Source organism: Protopterus annectens, chromosome 8.part0 (assembly GCF_019279795.1).
Source record: "Protopterus annectens isolate FY-2018-M chromosome 8.part0, PAN1.0, whole genome shotgun sequence".
In the NCBI taxonomy this organism is placed as follows: domain Eukaryota; kingdom Metazoa; phylum Chordata; order Ceratodontiformes; family Protopteridae; genus Protopterus; species Protopterus annectens.
In genome coordinates, this window is record NC_056741.1 from 903,528,361 (window position 1) to 903,554,545 (window position 26,185).

General features: G+C 42.6%; 1 protein-coding gene across 1 annotated transcript in view; it reads left to right on the forward strand.

Moving 5' to 3' along the window:
- Nucleotides 1-26,185, forward strand: part of KMT2B (lysine methyltransferase 2B) — a gene marked incomplete in the record, with an annotated part of 4,527,268 nt that overhangs the window by 4,081,732 nt on the left and 419,351 nt on the right. The window contains 1 exon segment of the mRNA XM_044079325.1: nt 20,428-20,605. Coding sequence (XP_043935260.1) covers nt 20,428-20,605 — 178 coding nt within the window.

The following is a 26,185-nucleotide window of genomic DNA, read 5'->3' on the forward strand; positions in this document are numbered from 1 at the left end:
ACATGTGGAAGAGTACACCAGTAGGAAGTTCAGCCTGAAGTTTTGCAGCAGGGAAAGTGCGCACCTTTTCATCGGTTTATAGGTGTGTACTGTGCTAACTACCAATAGGGCCCTTATAAGTCTAGCCATGCAATCCAAATATGACCTACAAATTTGTTTTATATAGGGGGTGATTTAGTGACTGCCATTGTTTATGAGAGACCCAGTTGCCAGACCAGAAGTGAATTTCCAGTTACCTATACATTGGCCTAAATTGCCATTATATAGGGTTTGGTAGGAACTCCACTTCATATGGATGGGGTGGGGTCTGTTCCAGAGAATGAGAATTCTCTGAGAAATGTATTTGTCTCTCCAACATTTCCTATTTATGTTGCAAGCAAAACTTAGGTCATTTTGTTCTAATAATTCTGAAGCTGTTTGTTTTGTGGATGTGAAACAAGGTCCACAGATGCCTTGTATGCCATGCAAAGATCACCTCTCAACAGTCTGTTTTTGATACAAAGCAAAGAGATGGGGCTTTGAAGCAATTAGCGTAGGACATTTTGTTTACTCACTGTATCCTTTTTGCAAGGATCCTTTGTGGACATTTCAGTTGTTGCTTGTGGCTGGTGAGGTACATACCAAAAGGAGGGCATTCTACTCTGTGATGGGTCTGATAAGGGCAGAGTACAATGACCTCTTTGCACCTTGATGCTGGACCCTTACTTACTTATAAGTTGAGCAACATAGAAGGATTTTCCTACTGGACCCATGTTGGTCAAAGGCAAGGTTATTGGCTACATGAGTTCTCATATCCCTGACTAGTGAATCAACTTTTAAGGGGTTCTATTGATGACATAGTTGCCCTGAGTGGCTGACCTCACAAAAGGTACTATAATGCATTTCTTGGCATTGAGTTTTAAGACATGGCTTTGACACCATGTTTGCCTGTGTTAGACCTTCCTGAAGGGTGTGCTTATCTTGGGAAGGATTCAGTGACTGCTCCCAGTTTGCAATCATATGAGAACGTGGTCAGCCAGAGGCCTTTGACATTGACTTTGACCTCCAAGAAGTAGATGACAAAGAAAATTGGACCCAGCCCAGAGCCCTGAGGGGGGATCCCCACTGATGACCAAGCCTCTCTGTGGAAGTGGACTCGATGATAGTAACCCGTTGGGTCATACCCATGAGCTAGTTAATTATCCAGTGTTTTATAAAGGTGTTTTATGCCTAATTCAGTATGTTCGTTGACAGTATTTGAGTGGGATATTGTATCAAAATCATTAAACTTATTTATTGTTTTCCATCAGTCATGTTTAGTTCGTTTTATTTTTCAATTATTGTATCAAATGCTTTAGAAAGATTTAGGTAGACAGTATTCACCTCTTTCCTCCTCATCCATTGCCTTAGTGACTTTTTCGAAGAGGTCCACCAAGTTCAGTAAGCATGACCTTATTCTGACAAAGCCAAAGTGTCTATTCAGACTAATGGGTCTGTAGTTTTAAGAACCTGTTGAAGGTCCTTCCTTATGAATGAAGATAACCATTGCAATCCTTCATTCTCATGCAGAATTTTCCCATATTTATGAGTACTTGGTCCAGTATGTTGGAGCCTCTAGTGGTCATTTTTCACTATTTGGTCAATGGTGTTTGTATTTGCAAAGTCGTAGTCAATGGTGTTTCTATTTACAAAGTCGAGTAATCTGTCTACCTGTAGAATTGAGGCAGTGTAGGATTTCCAGTCTTCAGAGGGTAGTTAAAGTTTCCCATGAGTAGGGTGTTAGGTTGGGTGGCAGATGTCTTCAGTAAGTCCAGGTATGCATTAAGCTTCTTGGAGCATGGAGGATGATCTATAGCTGGGCTTGGGTATATTATGAGACTTCGTCTGTGATGATCTGTATGTGGAGGAACTCCAACTCATCATCCTGTCTGACCAACCTAAAGGCATGCTTGTTACTGCTGTAAATTGAGACACCTCCACATTTAGCTCATCTGTACAGCTACTGGTTTAAAAGTGTGGAAGGCACTTGTACCTTATACTTCTGGGTTATACTCTGACAATTTAAACCATGTTTCGGTAACTGCACAAATGTCTGTATTCTCAAGTGTGAGGAGTGCTTGGAGGGAGTGTAGTTTATTTAGGCACTTGGCATTGAGCAGTAGCACCTTGAGGTTCATTAATTTTGCTATGTTGGTAGGTTTGTCAGTTTAGAACTAGCAACATGGTTTGTCAATTTGGTATTGCCTAAAAAGGCACTATGGAGGTGGATAAAGTTTTAGCCAGTATTTGAAAGCCTAGAGGGGACAAGACCAGCCTTGGCAAAGCAATGTAGTCTGTTAACTATGTCCTGTCAAACTGACAAATATTGGACATGACACCAGAAAGACAGCCAATGTTTAAAATTGGTAGTCTTTTGCTCATATTGTGGCATCTGGCATTATCTTCGTTAATGGTAATACGTTGCCCTCTGCTACGCTAATACCAGCCTGTAAAACATTCTGGGAGCTATATATTATGCCTCTTCATGTAGTCCAGGGAGGTACATTTTAGGTTATTTACACCTACATGGACTGTGAGTCATAGTGGTAACTGTGGTGTAATAACTTAAGTGCATGCTTGATTTGGATGATCCTGGCTGCAGATAAGCAACTAACCATTATCTTCTTGTTCAGCCTAGTAAGAGGGGCATCAGTATGTCTTGCAATGGAGGCCTCATGGCAAGAATTTAAGGAGAAGTGTTTACTTGTCATAGGGTGTTAGTGGTTGGGACTCCATTGTGTGTGACTGCATTGCGTGTGACTGTATGTGTGGTGTTACGCAGTGCCCCCCCCCCCCCCCGCCCCATGCCTTTAGGCTTTGAGTCATAGCTTTGACAGCAGACAGTCTAGGTGTTATCTGTTTAGAAAGATTGCTTTTAAGTGTCTTATCATACATTAGTTTCACCAGTTTAATGCTGGCAGCTTATTCTGTGATGCTAAACATTAGACTGCCACATTCTTGCCCATGCACAAGTCCTTTTCCATTGATGCCATAAACTGTGGTACTCTCTTGGTCCTGGGCTCCTGTAAGGATTCAAAGGATTTTGATGTCACTGTCCGAGACTGTAACAAGAAGTCCATCTTCTTAACTCACTTCTCATCCCAGTGACCCTAACAGCAGAGATGCCCTTATAGGTTCATACATACTTAATAGGCTGTTGATTTGGGAGGATCCTAAGAAGTATAGCCTTACATTTCCATGATCTGAAGTGGTCTTATTCTGTCTGGCTCAACAAATGGGTTGTCGAATCTGACTGGATCTGATCTTGGTACCTTTTTCCAGCTCTTAGATCCAGGGCTCAGACTCCTCCCCATAATGCCTTTCTGTTCCCTAAAGTACCCAGATGTCATTTGCTGCATGAAGAGACCAGATGTGATCTGTGAGGAATCAGCACTTAGGAGCAGATAGGTTTTCAGATTCCAATAATTTTGATATTTCTCTTAGAATATACATTTAGATAGATAGTTTAGTATTTTTGAAAGACTGTTTTGTTTCTTTATACTTGTTGACTGAACTTTTCTGTCGTGGGAAGCTTCTTTCCTCCCTTTCCCCTACCCGTTAAAACACACACAAAAGTGGAAGGGTTATCGTCTTTGAGTCTTAGTCTTTCATATTATTCCTATTTATAGCTTGTCATAGACATTTTCATATTTTTTTCTAGTACTTTTTGTTGGTAGCTGTTACTGCTTTGTACAGTCTTTAGTGTGTGAAGTTTATCTGTAGAATGTGAACATGTTGGACAAAGGCCTCTAGGTTTAAAAAATCCAGTGCCTGTGGGCACAAGATCCCCAGAAGATCTGCCTAAAGTGTGCGTTTATTGCTTGTGAGCTGACTACCTCAGTCCTGTGCCTCTTTCAGGACAAGAGTTTTAGTGGGCCACAGAAACAAATTGGTGTTAAAGGGCTCTCTCCCTGCCCAAGTGAGAGTATTGACCCCTCTGGCTGCTGTTTCAGTTTCTCCTTTCTCCTCAAAATGAGAGAAATTAAAGACTTCAAAAGATAAGGAGCGAGAGAGAAAGAAAGGAAAGAGTAAGGACAAAGAAAAGAAAAAAAAAAACGATAAAATTACGGAGTCAAGAAGAGATCTCTGGAGCTGACTTTAAAGTTGGCGCTGACACCTAAAAATCCCATGTTGATGGATCTGACACCACACCATGAGCAGCAGCAGGTCTGAACTCCCATTTCCTCTTTGCCACTTCTCCCCAGAACCTGCGAGTCCTAGATTACATCTGTCCATCCTGCAGGACAGACATCGATCTTTGAGACCACCTTTGGTAGCTTTCTCCCTCAAGTCCTTTCAGTCAAGGAAATGTCTTTCTGCTAACATCAGTATGATGAAGAAGTTTCTTTGAACTCAAGTCCAGATGAGGATCCTTCCTGCACCCCCTCTGTGGGGTTGCAGGGGCTTTCCCAGTCAGTTCCCATTTTGGCTTCTTCTTCCCCAGTACAGCCCTCAATCCAGGATTCCATGGTGCTGAGTGACACCCATGAGAGAATATTATCGGAGCCTAGAGCAACTTCCGCTTTGTCTCCAGCTACTTCCCTTACCCCTTCAGCTCTGGCTATGTCAGATCACAAGGGGTCTCAGAGCTGAGAATTTGGGTCCAGAGCTTAGGGCTTGAGTAGCTTTCAAGTTTTTTGGAGCCGTCTCATCCATTCGGTGCCTTAGTCTTTGCCAGCTCAGCTTCTATGGCCGCTATGGTGCTGAATCAAGCTCGAGTGGGGGATGTTACTTCCTTAAGGTCTGTGGGTCCTGGGAGACTGTCTTCTGTTGCGATTTCAGCTTTTCCATCATAAGAGTTAAAAAGGGTCCTGTCCAGATCTGGAGAGAAGATTCCTTACACTGGTTCGACTTTGTCTCAACTTCCTTTGGATTCTACTGTTTTGACCAAACATCTATCCATTAGGGGCAGCCAATCTCATTTAGCCTCAAGGATCCTCACTTGAGACCTTGCTAGAATACCTCCTGGAGGAAAATCACAAGAGACTTGCATGCAAGAAGATGCATGTAGAGTCCTCCCAGGAATTGCTGACAGAAGATGCTGACTTCCACGAAGGGGATGAGTCCCTTAGGTCTAGGATAGTTCCTAGAATTGATGATTTAAAGGTTGTCAAAGCTCCATCCCAAGAAGGCTCTGTATTCACTGAGGCTGTTAGGGCTGGCTCATTTGCTGCCTGGGTGGTCCTGGCAACTGATGAGCTCATAGATTTGCTCTCACAGTAGGCTTGGAAGGAACCCATAGTGGTGGAGTTGATTCCTAGGAAACTAAATAAGATATACTAGTGCCTCCACGGAGAAGGTCACAGTGGAGCAATGGTCCCCCAGTCAAAGATATGGTGGTGACAGAAGCCACAAGGAAAGGAGCTTTCCAAAGAGAGCATCCCTGCCCATTCCTGTAACGGGGAGTCCAGGGCTTTGGACAGATTTGGAAAGCAGACCTGTGCTTCAGCGACATTTGCTCTTTGCACTCAAAACTACTTGCCATACAACCTGTTTACAGAGGTAAATTGCCTGCCGACATCCAGAAGATGGTGGAATCCCAGCTATTTACCCTGCAGTCTGTGTTCATGTACCTCCTCTCCAATCTGGTGGATAACACTGCAAGAGCAGCAGGCACTGGTATGGCTATTTGTTGGCAAGCCCGGATGCATCTCTACGGAAAGATTCAAAATGTCGTTCATCAACACCCTCTTTGATGGGTCAACTTTTTTTGGATTCAATGTATAAAAAAAAAAGAAAAAAGGTGCTCACTAGAAGTGAACAAGAGGGAAAGACTGTCTGCTGTTGGGATACATTTTTCCTCCCCCAAAGGAATTTTTCTTGGAATCAGATGGGTGAAAAGCACTGGTTTTGAAAATCCCAGAATTTGCCCAAGACACTTCTGGTTAAAGATGCCCCTAAGGCAGAAGGGGAACAGCTTCAATGGACATCACCCCAGAGACAGAGCCAATCTGCAAATACGAGGGTTTCAAGGCCCCCTCACTGAGAAATCCTTCCAGTGCTTCTGAGCAGTTGCCCAGCTGCCACACTCTGGAGGCAGCTGGGGGACACTTATCTCTGCTCAGAAGATAATCACCAGAGGCTGCATTATTCACTTTGCTTTCCTTGCAACCAGCAAAAAGAATCCCCAACAATTCCACCCATTCAGACCAATGTAGCAAAGCTGGTAGAATACAGTCTTCCAGAGAGGTCCTTCCTGACTAGAAAGGATCCATAGTCTATTCAAGATTCTTTTTGTTTCCAGAAAAAAAAAAAACCCTGGGATCTCAGCCAACTAAATCAGATGCATAACAGCGGCTGCAGCTTACCTGGGACTGCACAGGTTCAGAGTATTTCCATGTCTAGATGACTGGTTGTTTACATCTCCTGCCAGAGATCAACTGATGTAGTGCACTCCAGTTCTGCCAACACTTGGGAATCAATATAAACTTGACAAAAAGCCAACTGGCTCCAGTACTGGCAACAGAGGTTATGGGGTGCCACCTGGACCCAAAATCCCAGATAGGCTGCTGCAGTCAAGGATCCTTTCTGTTAATCTTCATCTTACAAGTTTTTGCTTCACATAATCCCCCAGCAAGACAAATTGTTAGACTTTTAGGATCGATGGCTGCATCAGCTACTCTGGTCCCACAAGCAAGGCTTTATTTCGAGACTACTACAGTGGACCCTTTTAGTTCAGTGGTCAGTGTTATGCCAGTGTTGCTGTTTTCTAGTACACCTCACTTCGGTATGTAGGCATCGCATTCTGTGATGGTTGACATCTTCTCTTGTCTCCTGGGGTTGAACATTGTCCTGTCCATACTCAATGGCCACTATGACAGTGGACAACTTCCCTTCTGCAATGGGGGATGGTATTATGAGGGAAAGACTGCCCAAGCCACATGGTCTGTAACAGAGGCCACTTCCCTATTAAATAAACGAACATTCAAAATTTCGAACACCCCTTTATCGACACCTAAATGAAACACCCAAATCCCAAAGGAAAAAAAAACGAAACACAAAATAATGGGGGGCTGTGCCCCCCCCCCCCCACTTAAGTATACCAACTCAGAGAGCATACCACAGTGGAGGAAATGTCAAAGTCCCGAAAATGGCCCAGTGATTTTTTTCCCTAGGAAAAAATTGCTGATGTTCTTCGTGTTTCACTGTTGCAGTCATTACATTTCGGTTATCTGCTTGCAGGTAGCCCTCAGTCGGCCTGATTAACAAAGTCTTGGGTCCTGTGTCAGTTGCTGTCCCTTCTTCCATGACGTCAGGTCGTCAGGGGGTATAAAACATGGCATCCAATGCCATTACATCAGTCTTTCTTGCCGTGCAGTGCCCGAAGCAGAAGCAGTTCGCAAGTGCCGGTCGGCTGACTCCTGAAATTTTCATTTTCGAGTTTCATCCATTGGGGAAACTTTTTCTTGCTCCTTACCGATGTTAGTAAAAGTTAATAATTCCATTATTTGTGGAAAGCAAATACCTCGTAAAGATTTTCATTTGTACTGCATTCCTTGCCTAGGCCGTGACCACGATGTACCTTGCTGTCGGTTTTGTGCTTTATTTAATCAGCGCACTATCCGTCGTCAGTATATTTTCGCCTCTAAATATTTCGGTTCTCGGCTTAATTATCCATAAATGTCATCGGTTAGCCATCCAACTACCGGGATTCTGAAAAAACGCAAAGATAAAGACACAGACAGGCCGCCGAGATCCAACACTGCCGACGACTCTTCTCGTAAGCCACTCGCCAGTTCGCCGGTACTCAGTGAGGCACTTTCGCAGCCCCTGATACCCGCAACTTCTGATTCGCAGGCCTCTACTGAGACCCATTCGGAGTCCGGTATGCCGCAAGATGCTTCAACTATGGAACCTGCGGATGTCTCTACCTTGGATGGGTCCGGAGCCACTGTGCAGGCACCGGCTTCTGAGGGTGTATTCAGGCCTACGGACTTGCATATTAAACAGAAGCCGCCAAATCTTGAACCAAGCCTAAAAAAATGACGCCCAGGCTTCATGCTCAGGCCTCCATGCCTAAAAAACAAATGATAATGGCTGACGATCTAATAACTCTAATCAGGGGTAGCCAACCCCCCCCCCTTTCTAAGAGGCCTAGGACTGAAGTTGATTATAAGTCTTCTGATCAGGATTCTGTTTTTTCTGATTATCTGGATTTGCCTTTATCTACTTATGAAGATTCTGGTGCAGGGGACTCAATTCCCTCTGCTTCCCCTCCTGAGGATTTTTCTTTTGGGGAAACCTTACATACTCTAAGGGAGCATTTCCACTGGGAAAGCCAAGATTTTTCTGATTCAAAAAAGAGGCTTAGGGATTTCCTTCTCCTACCTCAGCAATAGGCCTTTAGCTATTTCTCCTGTACTAGACATTGTTTATGCTTTTTCGGAGTCTAGTTTGGCCCCTGATTTCTTGCCTCCTGCTCCCAGAAAACCTGACAGGTACTACAGGGTCCATGAGTCCCACAAGTTCCTTTTTAAAAATCCTATTGCAGATCCAGCGACTATTTCACAGGGGCCCAAGGGCATTAAGGCGTCTACTGCTAAAATTCCTACCCCTTCTGATAGAGACTCCAGGGCACTGGATAGATGGGGTAAGGTTTACACTTCTGCAGTCTTGGCCATTAGGGCTTTAAACTGAAAGTTTCATATGGTAAAGTATCAGCAACATGTTATTGGATTGCTTAAACAGAAAATGATGTTGATTCCTGACTCTAGAAAATAAGGAATTACAGGATTTAATGCATTCTGCTGAACAAGTTGGAAAACATACTTTGCAGTGTGGTTTTGATTCATTAGAGGCCTCTTGCAGGGCTGCTGTTACTGGATCTGTGCTCAGAAGGCATGTTTGGCTTAAGGAGCAATCTTTGCCTGATCGTGTTATAGCTAAATTGTTGAATGCTCCTTTAAATCAGGACCGCCTGTTGGGCAACAAGGCTGTGGAAGTTCTCAAAAAGATGGAAGATGAAGCTAAATCTATGCAGACTGTTAAAGATTTTTTACAAGTTCATCCTCCTAGATTTAGTAGGCACTGGCCCTCTAAGAATTGGTCCTTTCCAGCCCCTTCCAGGTCTTCTCAAGCCAAACCCCAGGTTTCAGTCCCAGGAGACACACAAAACTAAGCAGTTGGGGGTCTCCACTTCCAAATCTGGGAATAAGACTCCCCCCTATGGTAAACTGTCTCAATGACTTCCTTTTAAAATTTCCAAGCACTTATCAACTGACTGCCCCTTTGGGGGGAAAGATTGCTCTTCATGCAAAGAATTTTTAACTCATTACCCAGGACAAATGGGTTTTAAATAGTGTCCCAAGGATACAGATTTCACTTCCACATGTTGCCAACACCAAGCGGGTGGCCGGACCTACCCCCAAATCAATGGGCAGAGGCCCCAAAACAAGTACTTTCTCTTAAGCATGGGGGCTATTCAACTGGTACCAGAAGAGGAAAAGGGACTAGGTTTCTACTCGAAACTTTTCCTGGTACCCAGAAAAGACAATTCATGGCATCCTTTCCTGGACCCCTCTACTCTAAACACCTTTTTGGAAATTCCAAAATTCAAGATGCTGACTCTTCACCAATTACTTCCTATGATAGGCAAAGATGCCTGGTTAGCAACATTAGATTTAAAAGAAGCATACCTGCACATCCCAATTAGGGAATCTTGCAGAAGATACCTACGCTTCAAAGCAGGTTACACGCACTATCAGTTCTCTGCACTGCCCTTTGGTTTATCTACTGCGCCCAGGGTATTCACAAAGTGCCTAGCTCCAGCATTTTGAAGGCAAAGAAATATTCAAATATACCCATACCTGGACGATTGTCTAATTCAGGCAGAAAGCCAGGACATACTTTTGAATCATCTGGCCTTTGTACAGAGGGTTCTAACTTGTCTGGGGTACACCATAAACGAAAAGAAATCACACCTGGTGCCCTGTCAACAAATCATGTTCCTGGGAGCAAGCTTGAATACAACTTCCCAGATGAACTTACCTCACGCCAGAGAAACAAATTCATTTGACAACGTACTTCAAACAAGTGGCCACAAAAACCCTGCTATCTGAAAGACAAATACGGCAAGCCTTGGGGTTCATGGCCAACTGCATTCTTCTAATTCCATATGCAAGACTGCATATGAGGAAACTACAGTGGTATCTAAAAAGCCTGTGGTGTCAACATTCTCAGGATCTAAAAGCAATGATTCCTGTCATACCTTGCCTATGCCTAGAGTTCCTTTGGTGGGTAGAGGCCTGCCACCAAACAAGGGACTACATTTCACACCACCCCCTGCCGCCCAAACCCTAACAACAGAAGCATCAGACTATGCATGGGGGGGGCTCACCTGACAGGGTAGTGCATTTAGGGCAAATGGAACCCAAGTCAAAGCACCTGCATATCAATCAAAAAGAAATGTTAGCTGTACAGAATGCTCTGACAGCCTTCAAGGACCACATTATTCCAGGACAACTAATGGTAAAGAAGGACAACACCACTGTTGTGGTACATAAACAAGCAACATAAGGTAACATTCTTACCCCCTCTGCAGACTAGCCATGGCATTGTGGAACACAGCCTTGAGCTACCAAGTGCACCTACAAGCTCAATTTCTGCCAGGAAAATTAAATACACTGGCAGACGGACTAAGCAGAAACCTCATGGACCCACACGAGTGGAAACTGGAACCAAGGATTTCCAACATGTTTGACAAGCAAATGGGGGAGCCCAGATATAGACCGGTTTTCCTCTCCCCAGAACTACCAATTGGACAAATTTTGCACAAGGACTCCCCACAAACAAGCTTGGAAAGTGGATGCTCTGTCCTTCAGCTGGACAAACCTAGCAGTCTATGCCCCCCCCCCTCTGCCTCTGCTCTCCAAAGTACTACTAAAAATCAAACGGGACAAACCAAGGATGATTTTTGATTGCTCCATACTGGCCGCGCCAACACTGGACTCCCCCTCCTGTGCAGTGTATCACGGTTATCCCCATGACACTTGCCTCAGACTCCTTCCCTGCTGTCTCAGCAGGAGAGCCAGATTCTGCACCCTCAGCTTCTAACACTGAACCTTGCAGCCTGGCTAATTACATAATCTCTCCTTTACCATCCATCAGTAAACCTGTGATGGATATCACTTTAGAGGCAAGGAGGCCTAGTACTAGAAAATCTTATGCTGAAAAATGGAAAAGATTCTGTGCCTGGAACCATTCTCAAGGGATGAGCACAGCAGCACCCAATTTACCTCAGATTTTACAATACTTAACTGAGATGCTTCACAAGGGCCTATCTTTTTCCTCCATTAAAATCCATGCCTCGACCATTTCAGCTCATTATTACACAGAACCTCCCCTTTTCTCTCAGCCACTGCTCAAGCAGTTCCTCAGAGGGGTCAAAAATTTGAGACCACCCAGGAGAGCTCCAACCCCAGCCTGAGACCTTAACTTTGTCTTGGAGAAACTCACTCTACCTCCTTTCGAGCCAGCTGCTACTGCAGACTTAAAATTTCTCTCTTGGAAAACAGCTTTCCTTTTAGCAATCACTTCAGCTACAAGGGTATCTGAATTACAGGCCCTTATGGCAGTGGAACCTTTCATCATCTTTCATGCGGACAGTGTCCTTAGCTGTCCCACTTTACTGAATCTTGCAACCTACTTAATGCTTAGTATACATTTCTCAAATATTACTCCATTAGCCCTGCATTTCTGTCAGTCGCAGATCACATGCTCAGAGTGTTAACATTTTGAAGGATGTTCCAGCCCTGTTCCATGATTTTTCCTAGGCTTTTGATATATAATATGGTATGATATTTGCCTGTTAATCTGTGATGAGCCACAGCTATCTAATTACATGCCTTAGCAGCATGGCTTTCAGCAGTACCACAGATAGCTGGTTTAGTGGCTCTCTCTGACAAGAACACACAGTGAATTTCAACCTTGTAAAAGCTTGATCATTGTTCTAACCTTATTCATTGTACATGTTAACCCTTTCTTCCATTTCACTGTCTGTAACGGTCTGTGGTATGCTGTCTCCTGAAAAGATAACTCACTGCTGCAAGCCTAGTCCAACCTGAGGTAATGATTAAACATTTTCTCAACCTTACCTCAACAACAGTAAGTCCTGCTGTCTAGTAACCACTGTTCCACAAAGCACTCTTCAGGCATTTCTTTTAGTTTAAGCAATAGCATTTGACATTATTAAATATTGGGCGGTCAGTCTGTCATTGCCTGTCACTGGACTCTCGCATATAGACTGTATCGTTAATAAATGTCTGATATTAGGTTCCCCACATTGAATCAAATGACCACGTTCTCTTAACACAAGACACAAACTTCCTACTTCTCTGCTGTTGCCCATATTCTTCCACGAGAATGTCATCCTCGCAGTCCCTTTCACTAGCAGCTAAACCATTTATCAATTGCTGTCAAGTTGCAGTTGCATCCAACTCTTGAAGCAATCATGTCAGTAATTACCACTATCCAGAGAGTTGACTAAGCAAGTAGGGGAAGAAAGATTACTAGGGCTTTCTTCAAGTCACCTGCACACACATACCTTCAGAAAATTTGCCAGTCTACTTATGTGTCTTTGAGAAACCCATGCGAAAATGGGGAGGACATGTAAACTCCACACAGAAGGCACCCCAGCTGAGAACTGAACTGGAGAACCTCTCGTCCTGAGGCAGAATAGTTCTCATTGCTGCTCTGCAGCATCCAAGCAGTATAAAAGAAATGAAAAATTATCAAAATTTGCCAGATTCATTATTCTTGCTCCTTATAAACATACTACTTCAACCTCTGCAAAGAACTGCAGTGAGTTATCTTCACAGATAAACTTGAGTCTTTTCTGCTCCATTTGCCCTTCTGCTGCCTTCACTGAACCCCACAGTTTTTCCTTTCCTAACTTGTCACCGTGCCACCCCTTGAAATCTGAACTGCACAATGACTCATCTTATAATGTGGGGCCTAATGTGCATCAACCACAGTGGTGATGCACTTCTAACAATATTGGCAGCTCCTGGACCCACCTACCAGATGACAATCACTCCATTAGATCTCTGAATGTTGAATAAAATTACAGCAGAGTAGTTTTCTTTGAACATTATATACTTTTACTTTCAAGTACTCATCCTACCTATTCCTCAATTCACTAATGCCAAATTAATTTTGGCTCTACTTCAAATGATTAGACATAAACACATATGTAAAGCCTCACTGTACATTCCCCCTGGAGACAATGTCTCAGTACTGGAAGATATCCTTTTCTGGCTTTCCAGTAATATTAGCAATGAAACTATAATTCTGGATGACACAAACATTAACTGGTCCTCCATTCAGTCTGTCACAAACCCACTAAATGTTAACCTTTATAATTTCTCCCAACTTATCAACTTTACAATCATACCCTCCAAAGATTGTTGTAGTGGTAGTACCCTAGACAGGATCTTAGTCTCTCACCCTCATTATTTCTCTGATAGTGTCACACTTTCTGACTCCCCTCAGTGACTACCTCCCCACTTTTGCTTGCCGGCTTCCTTCCCACTTAGTTATCTCATAACTATATATTCACTCGCTACCTAAAAAACTTCAATCCTAGTATATTTTCTAACTTCCTAAAATAAATAAACTGGAGTCCTCTAAAAACTTTACCCCTAGAAAATGCTGTTACCTACTTCAGTATAACTTTCTTAAACAGCTGTGCCCCCCTAAAATCTAAAAGAATAAAAAGCAAAACTGCCCCTTGGCTAACCAAAAATACACTAGCTGCCATGCATCTTGGAGATAAAGCCTGGGTACTCCACCCTTAATGAATACAAAACACTTCGCAACAAAGTCAAAAAGCATATTATAACTGACCAAAAAACTTAATATTCCTCACTACAAAATAGCCATAAAACAAATCTACAGAATTCTGGAATGGTATCTCCACTCTCTTTAATCCTGAATTAATGCACTAGACAAAGATCTGGCCACCCAATTTAACTCTTTTTTTCATCGACTCAATTACCAAACTAACCTCATCTTTCTCGAACAACACTACACTGCCTACTTCCACATCCCCTCCCCAGACCTCTCCTTCATCACCACCCACAAATACCTTCACCTCTCAACTGCCTCCTTTCTGTATAAAACCTATACCCATATCTATCATAAAAAAACTTCTCCAAAAACTAAAACCAAACTCCAACGCCCCCGATAACATTCCTTCTTACTTTCTAACCATAGCTGTTGAAGCCATTGCTTTTCCCATGTGTATATTCATCATCCGCTCAATCCAAGGAGGTTACGTTCCCCAACTATGGAAAAAGGCCTTTATCATACTCCTGCATAAAGGGGGCAACAGTAATATCACAAACTTCCGCCCTATCGCCATTCTATTTCCCATCTCTAAACTTCTTGAAAAATGTATCCATCTACAACTTTTACCCTATCTTATAGACAATCACTTACTAACTCCCACATACACGGATTTAGACCCGGCCACAGCACTACCACTGCCTTTCTTTCCTTTCTGGAAATAGTCAACAAAGCCCGTGACCCTGGCTGTACTGTATCCACCCTCCTACTTGACCTCTCTAATGCCTTCGATACCATATCTCACAACCTTCTCCTAGCTAAACTCTCTAATCTAAATCTATCCCTTTCCTCTCTCATTTGGTTCAACAGTTACCGTACAAATAGATAGCAAGCAGTCAAATGGAAAAAAGCCACCTCCTCCTTCCTCAACACCCCCACTGGTGTCCCACAGGGTTCCGTACTGGGAACCTCCTCTTCAGTATATTCATAAATGATTTCCACTGCTCAGTCCCCAACACTAAATTTATCCAATACGCCAATGATTCAACTATAATCTGTTCTGCCACCTCCATCCCCACACTCATAAAGCTAACACAAGACACTTTTTCTACCACTGAATAATGGGTGTTAGACAATCACCTAGCACTAAATGCCTCAGAAAATAAACTAATGTTATTTACCCCTTCTAAAACATCCAGTATAGATAAAAACTCATTCTCCATCAAAAGCCACAACAACACACCTCTTGAATTAGTACCTGAGGCCAAACTACTAGGTGTCCATATCGATGACTAGCTCAGATTCAACTCCCACCTACAAATAAATATTAAAAAAAAAAAAAAAAAAAGAAAGAAAAGAAAAACTTGGTATGCTCTACCGGCACAATCGCTATCTCACTCCTCCTACTATGTTCATTCTCTCTACCACATTTCTCATCCCCTCTCTTCTTTATGGTGCTGCACTCCTAACAAACCTACAATCCTCTCTTAAGTCAAAACTCTCCTCTTGCTATAATAAAATTGCCAAGTTTGCCACAAACCACAAGTCTTGTACCCATCACTGTGTAGGCCTTCCCAAATTAAATTGATTAGAACTGCCGGTACTTGGGTATTATCACAACCATATTTTTTGCATCCTGTAATTCCGTAAATCTTCGGTAAAAAAATGGCAGAAGTTGTATCATTAGTTCTGCGCATTGGCCCACACTACTCATGATCTGATTTCCCACATCCCTTCTGTTACCCAATGCATTTTTTACTCTCTATTTATTTTGTAGGTTAAGTAAAGCAGTTAGTTGATTTGCCTTTGGAACACACATCGCAAACATCAATGATAACATCCATCAAACGACACATTCAAATCTCTGGCTGCATTCCCAATGGTGTTTAATGACCAACAAGTCCTGAATATCTAAAATCTAAACATCTGCTATAAACAGCAATACTTAATTAAATGCAACACTGCAAATCTAATTTCAAAATTGGACTTGAGTGATGGATAAAAAGTCCATGGTCGTGGCAGTTCTGTATTGAAAGGGTGTCTCAAATATGCAAAGTTAAGATGGCACATGTTAACTGCAGTTAGTACTACAAAATGGCAGTGTTGATGTAGGAAGTGCTTTTCAGCAGTAGTACAGAGAAGTAAAACACTTAGAGGTTCACACTTCTCCTGCTTTTCTGGTCAGTGTAATAAGCAGTACACAAAACGGTTGTAGGCTCCGTTGTTTTAAAAGCAAAAGAAATTCTGTCCGCAAGCAGTTGGTTGACAACATCCGGCTGACATGTCTTGTTCCTGCTCCTGTTTCCAAAGCAATGTGGTAAAATAGTAATTTGGAGTATGCACAGTCATTGTACTTACAGCTGAATTCATTTCTCGAAAACGTTATGAATTACAGGATGTAAAAAACATCTGGTTGCGATAACACAAGTACCAAACTGCCCAATTATCTGACCTATATTCAACTTATTCATGCACACAAACTCATTTTCGTCCCCTCCGTCTGTCCCTCCCTATCCTCAACCTTCAAAATGCACCTCCCTGAAAGACTTAAGATCTAACGATCAAAACCTAATAGAACTGTATAAACCTACCCATCCCCCAGGCAAAAATCTCCTATCCTTTGCCCTTAGACATCAGTGGAACCTCCCTACCACCATCTATCCATACCACCACAAACCTCTCCTCTTTTAAAAACTCACTTCACTCGCACCTTGTATCTCAGTGGAAATGTTCCTGCTCCAACCCCACATAATCTCTTCTCCTCCTCTCTACACCTCTGACATTTCAGGTACCTCAATCTCCTGTCTTATACATTGGTTTAGTAAGAACCAATCAATTTGTAAATATCTACTCAAAATTCACAAACTTTGATGTTTTGTCTCAGAAATTGTATCTTTATAATGTATTGTTTTACTTGTACTTCTGTAGTTAGTGTAACCAAAACTTTGTAATTTTTTTTCGTTTTACTAATATTTTTGTTACTGTAACCAAAAACTTTGTAAGTTTTGTTTGTTTTTTGGAGCTTTTCTCCCCAGGACTCCATTGAAAACGGGTTATTTTTGGCCCAATGGACTATCCTGGTAAACCAACTGCAAATAAAAGAAATAAATAAGTGTCTTCCTTTCCTTTGTCATAGTGCATTCATCCCTTATTACCAGAATTCTCCTGCATTCACTAATTTCCATTGTCTGTTTCTTCCCTGATGATGTGTGATGCTTTCACCCATAGACTATCTGCCTCTGCCCCTGAACATGCTTGTTTTATTTGTCAAGTATACAATCGCCTTTTTCAATAGCTTCCTTCTGCCTGCCAGAACTCACTCATGGACTTGAGTCACTTTCACTATTTGTGCTGCAGTGTCAGTGTTTTACTTAGTGTTCTGTGTTTGTCCTTGCTGTGCATTTACTTGCTTTTTTCTTTGGTCTGCATTAAAAGTACTTGAGCTCCATTCTCATCTTTAATATGCAGTTGACTTAGGTTAATTAATTTGTATGTGAGTTGTTCATTCTGTTATGCTAAGAATGTAAGACTGTTCTATTTGTATGTGAGTGTGTTATGTGATGCTTCTCTCCTGTGACCGTAACCAAGTTGGACAACTCATTTAACAATACATAAATAAGCCTGTTTCAAGGCTAGAAAAGATGTAGGTTTATAATAGAATTATCCCTGGACTCCATACCTCTCAACGTCTAACAGCAAGAAATCTGGACAAAGCTGCAAGTAAGGGGACAAAGACCAAAAAATAGGGACACCTTTTTAAATATTGCTCTTACAAAATTGATAGAATAGCAGGTTTTGCATTAGCATGAATTTTCTGAAGGATATTAAGTCTGAAATTCAGACATTATTTTCTGACTTTAGTAATTTGCCAGAAAACTACAGTTTTATGAGTAATACACCAAAAATCTGGAAATTTTGAAAAATCTGGACAGTTGAGACCTATGCTGGACTCCAGTTAAGCAGATAGGTTAAAAAAAAACACGTTTCCCCAGCAGGCTAAGAATACATCTCAAAGTCCAGAAGACTTGATTCTTGTGATGACATTTGCCTTTTTGAAGATGAGTGCAGCAGTGGACTGCAAAATGACATTGACTTCTAAGTCATGATACGTTCTTGGACTGGCTGTTAGTGTTGGACCCTTATTGCTAAGCCCTGTGGAAAAGAAAAGTTGCTACCAGTCTTCATGTGGGGGTTTCCGTTTCTGCAGCTTAACCTCCCACTGACTTGGATGACTGATACTTTGTTTGCAATTGCATGCTTTGCTATGCTGCCTGGGAAGACCTCATAGCATCCAAGACAGTTCAGAAAATGTGGTCCCCCCTTCCAAAAGAGGAGTCTCAATATCAGACAGTTGAAATTCAGAGGAGTATTGTTGCCCTGAAGTCTTGGGAAAAAAAATTACTGCTTCTGACGTTATTCAAGCAGTGTGTTGCACGATGTCTAAAAAGCAGGGGCCCATGGAGTCATACTTCCTGTACAGAGATATTATAGCTACGTTGCATTTGTTTAGGGACAGAGGTAGCTTCACCCCCTGGAGAAAATAATGAGCTGGCAGATGTTCTGAGCAGCCCTGTATTGACACTTCATATTCTGAGGCCATGCTGCATCAAGGCTTCCAAATGTGGGACACTCCTTATATCAGTTTCTTTACCATTCAGGAGAAAGTGGCTCTTCCTGTCTTCTAACCAGTCATTTAGATAGGAATGAGTTGTCTTTGGACATGTTCTTGATTTAATTGTGTGAGAGGTTCATATAGGTATTCTCACCATTTCTGCTAAATCCACTCTCCTTTACCTTTGCAGAGTTCTTGGGGGGGGGGGGCTGATGGCAGTGGGTGGTGTGGTTTCTAGCAATACAGGAAACAATCTTAGTATTAGTTGTGGATATCCCTCTTGGTTGGGGGAAGCAGCTATTTCAAGGCCTAGTTTTTAATATGGATCTCCATCTTGCACTGAACATGCCAACCCTAGACTGTAAGGGGATTGAGGCTGCCAGGAGGCCACCTACTTAAAATGGTTTATGCCTCAGGGTGGAAATGTTTCTCAGTTTAGATAGAGTGGTGCATTGTCCCTAACTGTCTGATTTACTTCAGGAATGTGTATTATCTTGGGTCTGATCCCATGGACAGAATGCATTTGGTAGCCATTTCTATTCATCTTGTTTTTCTGGAGGACAGAACTCTGAACCAAAATTAGCTTGTCAGGCAGTTATTTAAGAGCACACACTCCTTCCATATCCAGCATGGCTGCCTAGGTTGTGGGAAAGGGGCAGGTGGATGTCCTGCTTCACCCCTTGGGAGAGCAGCCAAGTGCTGGGCCTCAGACAACCTCTGGCAATGGGACAGGCATATGAACATATCCAGTTGAGAAATGCTCTTATGTGACTTGAATTTCATGGCAGACTGGCTTACCTATCTGCTGTTTGAACTTTTTAGCTCTGCAGTGTTAGTAGTAATTTCTTGAAGACTCTTCTTGGAGGGCATCACTTTTGAGAGTTATTATCAAGCCCTTATTTACAGAGAAACATTCAGTGTAGTACAAACCAGAGAGTATAGTTGGGTCTTCAATAATGATATGGTGCACTATGGGCTAACAATTTTTCCATGAACTAATCCTTCCGTCTTCCTCCCTGTTTACTTAGTAGTAGAAACTGGGGGTGGAGGTGAGAGCTTTTCATTCACTAGCATCTTAGTTGTTACCGGAGGATTAGGACCATTGCTCCAGGCTCACACTTCAGGCAGGTTGCCACCTGCCTTTTCCCAGTCAGTCACTTAACTACACAATAACAAATGATGAGGTCAGAGCCCACTCTCCCAGAGGTGTGGCTACCTCTATTACTTTAAAGGTGTTTCTGTTGCAGACATTTGTGCTGTTGCCCCTTAGTCCACAATAAACAGGCTCATCAGCCGTTTTTGTCTTGACAGTGTCATGTGGAGTTGGGCCACTTTTGGGAATTCTGTTCTTCAGGACTCTGCCATCTGAGGTTTGGCTTTGGGCTGACCCCTTCCAAGTCCTGCTATTGCTTGAAATTTATCCCAGCAGAGGACCAGTCTTTGAGGTATCTGAAAGTTTGATATGACTGACTTTATTACTTGATCTTCCAGTGATTTATCCTTGATGGAAGAGGAATATCTCTCAGCAGCTATTGTTGGGAGTTCCACGTAATCATGGCAAATGTACATGTTCTTAAATTATTTAAACTTTTTTTTTAACTGGTTTGTGCTCCCTAGGGACAAAATGACATGCTTGTGTGTACATTTTTGTTGCTGTCACATTATGCCACGGTTTGCATCAAATGCAAGGTTTAAAAATCTGTAGTCTTGCTAGTGAAAAAGCAGTACCCCAGCCACAGGCCTATCAGAGACGCCTCTCCGATTAGATGAAATGAGTAACAAAGTAGCTGTTTAATGTTTTGTTTATTTTTAGCTAGAAGGATCAGATTTTATTAGCTGATAGTTACAGCTGTTGTCATTTTGCCTTCTGTCCCGACTGTAATATGTTTTTGTAATTCACTTAATACTACCTTGTTGTGCAGAAACATATGTATTTTTAGTATAGTATGGTTTGTATCTTCTGTATTACAAAAATCACTGATTCCAGACATTTTATGCCAATTGCCATCTTTCAGCAATGAATGGTTTACGAATGCTGGGAATACTTCATGATGCTGTTGTCTTCCTTGTGGAGCAGCTGTATGGAGCACACAGATGCAAGAATTACAAATTCCGCTTCCACCAGCGTGAAGAGGAGGAGGAGGAGCTACCTATTAATCCTCATGGATGTGCACGAGCTGAAGTATATGTCAGGTAAGGAGTGTAGTGCAGTGAGTTGTTGCACAAAGAATGGCTGTTTTACTAAGTAGCTGTTTACTTTTAGCATGCAGGAGCCCTAAAAGTTAAAACTGTTGAAACTGCAATTTTGAACCAAGATTGTTAAGCTAAATTAATAGAAATGTTAATGTGCAGTGTGCTTACTACACATAGCTGAAGTGCAGTAGGATGCTGGTATGGCTAGATGAATTAGCTTTTCCATAGCAGTTCTTTCCGTCTCTGGCACAGCGAGGTGTTATATATTGTAGTTCTGATGGTAGAAAAAGTCACATCTGTAGTTTTCATTGTTTGTGTAACTAGTATCGTTCATAAACCCTTCCTTTGCACCTTCAATTGGGTGTCCACCCACCTTAGACCTTATTGACAAACTCGCTGCTTACTGTCCACTACATACATAACCTGCTCTGATTTTCCACTACTCTTCCCATGAAAAACTACAGTGATTTTCTGTGTTGAACTTTTCACTTGCCTACCCCATTACTGTTTACAGCTTGACTGTGTTTGCTCCCTGTAAATAAATGGCTGTGTCTCCAGAATGGTTTGTATTTTTATGAAGTTTTCAGGGAACTGTAGTGGGATAGTTCACTATAAAATATGTTTAGACTGTGCCCCTTGCCTCAAAGGCAAGGGAACAGCTGTATAATTATTTTTTGAGAACTAACCATTTCAAATCCATGTATGCCTTTTTTTAAAGAGCAGAATAACACTTTTGTATAGAAATACATATTTACTTAGGCCTTAAGTCACAAAAGCACTTTCTGTTTTTGATATAATTTATATTTTTACTCTGAATAGAAAACTGATGAATAGTACTTTCATTTTACACAATGTTTTGTAAATCTTGCAACTTGTCCGTTACTGAGAGAGTTTCTGACCTGGATTTAACCCTGCTTACGAATATTTATTTTCCTTCCATTTAGTCTTGCACAATTTTCAGGACAGTATTTCTGCAGTCAGTCTTGCATGAGCTTTCAAGTAGAAGAGCAAGCGAAATGACAGTTTCAAGTATATGCACGCCTTTCTAAAGATGTTAAATTTGTGTTTATTGCTATAATACCTAAAGTAACATTGTGTTATATTTTCTGATGAATAAGTATTGATGTTCATCGTGTTACACTGCTGCAGTCATCACACTTGGGTTATCTGCCGTCAGGCAGTCCCGCAGTTGGCCCGAGTTCCAAAGTCTTGGTCCGGCATCGGTTGCTGACGCTTCTTCCCTGACGTCAGTGCGACAGGGGTATAAAAGAGGCAGCCAACGCCATTTTCTTCAGTCTTTCTTGCCGCGCGGTGCCCGAAGCAGAAGCAGTTCGCAAGTGCCAGTCGGCCGACTCCTGAGATTTTCAAATCGAATTTCATACCGAAGTCTTCAATAAAGCTAAGTACCCCGTTGGGGAACCTTTTCTTGCCTCAGTCTGATGTCAGAAAAAGTTAATTACATTTCTTGTGGGAAGCAAATATTTCATAAGGATTTTCATTCTCATTGTATCCCTTGCCTAGGCCCAGACCACGACGTCACAGGTTGTCGGTTTTGTGCCAGGTTTAACAAACTAACTATTAAACGTCGGTTTGATTTCAGCCAACATTACTTTGGTAGAAAATTTAATTATACCATGCCATCAGAGCAACCGGCGACTGGGATGCATAAAAAGTGCAAAGATAAGGACAGGCAGCTGAGACCCAAACCAGACACCAAGGCCTTTGCTAGGCCAGTCGGCGGTTCTCCGGTTTTCAGTGAGGCGCCTACGCAGCCCCTGACTACCGCTGATTTAAAACCCCAGCCTGTATCCGACTCCCAAGCGGAGATTGCAGGGCCTCCAGAGCCTTTATCTTTAGGCCCTTCTGACTCCATGGCTGATGGGGATTCCGGAGCAGTTGAAAGGCCGTCAGTTACTGAAGGTGTCTTCAGACCGACTACACTTACTATTATATCTTTTGCAAAACTGAAAACTCAATTAAAAGTAAGGAAGCCTGTATAGCAGTCTCCAGTGCAAGGCCCCATGCCAAAGACTTAATTACCCTAATCAGGGGTTCCCATCCCCCACCTGACAAAAGGCCTAGACAGGAGGAGGACTATGCTTCCTCTGACCAAGTTTCCATTACCTCAGATTCTTTTGAGGAACAGGAGTACTCTTTTCCCCCTTATGAAGACTTTGATGCTGAAGAGTCTATTCCTTCAGCATCTCCCCCAGAAGACTACTCTTTTGGGGAAACTTAACATACCATGAGGGAACATTTCCACTGGGAGGGCCAGGATTACTCTGATTCTAAGAAAAGGCTCTGAGAGTTCCTCTAACTACCCCAGCACAGACCCCTTGCTATTTCACCTGTGTTAGACATTGTGGATGATCTTGATTCAGAATCTAGCCTTAACCCAGATTCATTACCTCCTGCACCAGCCAAACCAGACAGATACTACAGAGTCCCTGACTCGCATAAATTCCTATATAAAATCCCTGTTGCTGACCCAGAAACCATTTCCCAGGGTCCCAAAGGGGTTAAGGCCTCTATTGCTAAAAATCCTGTACCATCTGAAAGGGATTCTAGAGCACTAGACAGATGGGGAAAGAAAGTATATACCTCAGCTACTCTAGCTGTGAGGGCCTTAAATTGCCAGTTTCACATGCTGAAATATCAACAATATTTGATGTCTCAATTAAAACAAAAAATGAGCACACATACAGAGCAGCCTGATTACAAGGAAATGCAAGATTTGTTACATGCAACAGAACAAGTGGGAAAACATACTTGGCAATGTGGATTTGATTTAAATGGAAGCTTCTTGCAGAGCAGCTGTAACAGGGTCTGTCATTCGTAGGCATGCTTGGTTAAAAGAACAAACTTTACCTGATCATGTTAAAGCAAAGTTATTGGATGCACCCTTACAGCAGGATGTTTTATTTGGTGTGAAAGCAGAAGAGATTTTAAAGAAAATGGAGGATAAGGCAAAATCTATGCAGACAGTCAAGGATTTTTTACAGGTCCAATCCCCTCGTTTCAGCAGAAATTGGCAAACAAAAAACTGGTCCTTTCCAACTTCTGACAGACTACAGAGGGGCAAATACAGGCACCCAAGGGGCAGAGGTCACAGCCACAAGGCTCTTACAAGCCACGACAATGGGGTATCACAACCCAGAAAGGAGGAGAAGACAGGTCTCAAACTATCAGAAGACAATCACAATGACTTACCCCTCAGACTGCCAAGCAAATCACTCTTGGCAGCTCCCTTGGGAGTAAAACTTGCACTTTTTGCAGACAATTGGCACATCATCGCAAACAACAAATGGGGTCCTAAATATTGTAACTCGAGGATACAGGTTCCACTTTCACACTTTACCAAGGATAAAAGGAATGCCAAATCTGCCATCAAATCAACGGGCAGAGGCTCAAAGACAAATTACAGCACTCATGGCCATGAGAGCCATTCAACAGGTTCCTACACAGGAGCAAGGACAAGGATTTTACTCTTCTTGGTTCCTCGAAAAGACAAAGCCTGGAGACCCATTCTGGACCTTTTCAATTCTAAACACATACCTGGAAGTACCCAAATTCAAGATGCTCACACTACAGCAACTTCTTCCCATGCTGGGCAAGAAGGCTTGGCTAGTAACACTGGACCTCAAGGAGACATACCTGCATGTCCCTATCAGGCAAAATTGCAGAAGATACCTCTGATTTACAGCAGGTATAACTCATTACCAATTCTCTGCACTGCCCTTTGGCTTATCTACTGCACCCAGGGTCTTCACAAAATGCCTTGCACCAGTAATTGCATACTGCAGACAAAGAGGAATCCAAATATATCCATACTTGGATGACTGCCTTATTCAAGCAGACAGCAAGGGCATTCTTTTAAAACATCTGGCTTTTGTAAAAAACTTACTAAGTTGCCTAGGGTACACAGTAAACGAAAAGAAGTCAAAACTAGTGCCCTCACAAGACATAATATTCCTGGGTGCCAGCTTAAATACAATGACCCAGATGGTTTATCTCATGCCAGACAAGCAAGGACAACTGACTCAATACTTCAAAATGATGGCAGCAAAGTCCCAACTCCCTGCAAGAAAAATTCTGCAGGCCTTGGGACTCATGGCATCTTGCATACAACTAATACCATATGCCAAACTGCATATGAGGAAATTACAGTAGTACCTGAAAAGCGTATGGACTCAACACAGCCACAGCTTGGAAACAATAATACCACTAATTCCCTGCCTTCAACAGGAGTTTCTATGGTGGGCTCAGGCATGTCAACTCAAAAAGGGTCAGCCTTTCACCTTGCCCACAGCCAGACAAACAATGACAACAGATGCATCGGATTACGCCTGGGGAGCACACATGGCCGGACAGTGCATTCAGGGCAAATGGTCTGCAGATCAAATGCATCTCCACGTCAATCCAAAAGAGATGCTAGCTGTACAAAATGCCCTAACAGCTTTCAAGGACCTCCTACATCCAGGACAACTTCTAATAAAGACGGACAACACCACAGTGATGTGGTACATAAACAAACCAGGGGGCACACATTCCTACCCCCTATGCAGGCAAGAAATGACCTTGTGGAACACAGCACTGACCTACCAAGTTCAACTACAAGCACAATTCCTGCCAGGAAAGAAAAATACATTGGCAGGCAAACTAAGCAGAAATATCATGGATCCTCACGAGTGGAAACTAGACCCACAAGTATTCACAATGACAACTCAAAAATGGGGGAGCCCAGACATAGATCTGTTTGCCTCCCCCCAGAACTGCCAACTGCAAAAGTTTTGCACAAGGACATACCACACACTAGCTTGGAAAGTGGACGCCCTCTCATTCAGTTGGAAAACACCAACAGTGTATGCCTTTCCTCCACTGCCTCTTCTGGCAAAGGTGCTGCTAAAAGCCAGATTAGAGGGGCCACAAATGATACTCATTGCTCCAGACTGGCCGCGCCAGCACTGGTATCCAGTGTTAAGGAACATGGCTCAAGGCCCACCATGGATTTTATCTCAAATTCCTCACCTGCTGACTCAGCAAAACAGTCAGATTCTACACAGCCAGCTCAAGACTTTAAATCTGGCTGCATGACAGATTATCTAAACAAACAGTCAACACTTCTCTCTATAGCTATTATGGATGTCATTCTGGAGGCCAGGAGACCCAGCACTAGGAAAACCTACTCAGACAAATGGAAAAGATTCTGCGCCTGGAACCAGGCTAAAGGCCAAAATCCTCTTGGCCCAAATATTCCTCGGATTCTGCAATATTTAACTGAGATGTTGCACAAAGGCCTTTCCTTTTCATCTATAAAGATCCACGCTTCAGCTATTTCAGCTCATTACAACACGGATCCTCCTATTTTTTCACATCCATTATTAAGGCAGTACCTCAGGGGGGCTAAGAACATAAGACCGCCCCGAAGAGCACCAACACCAACTTGGGACCTCAATTTTGTTTTGGAAAAACTTACACTACCGCCCTTCGAGCCAGCTTTTTCAGCTGATTTACAATTTTTATCATGGAAAACTGCCCTGCTGCTAGCAATAACTTCAGCACGAAGAGTCTCAGAGTTAC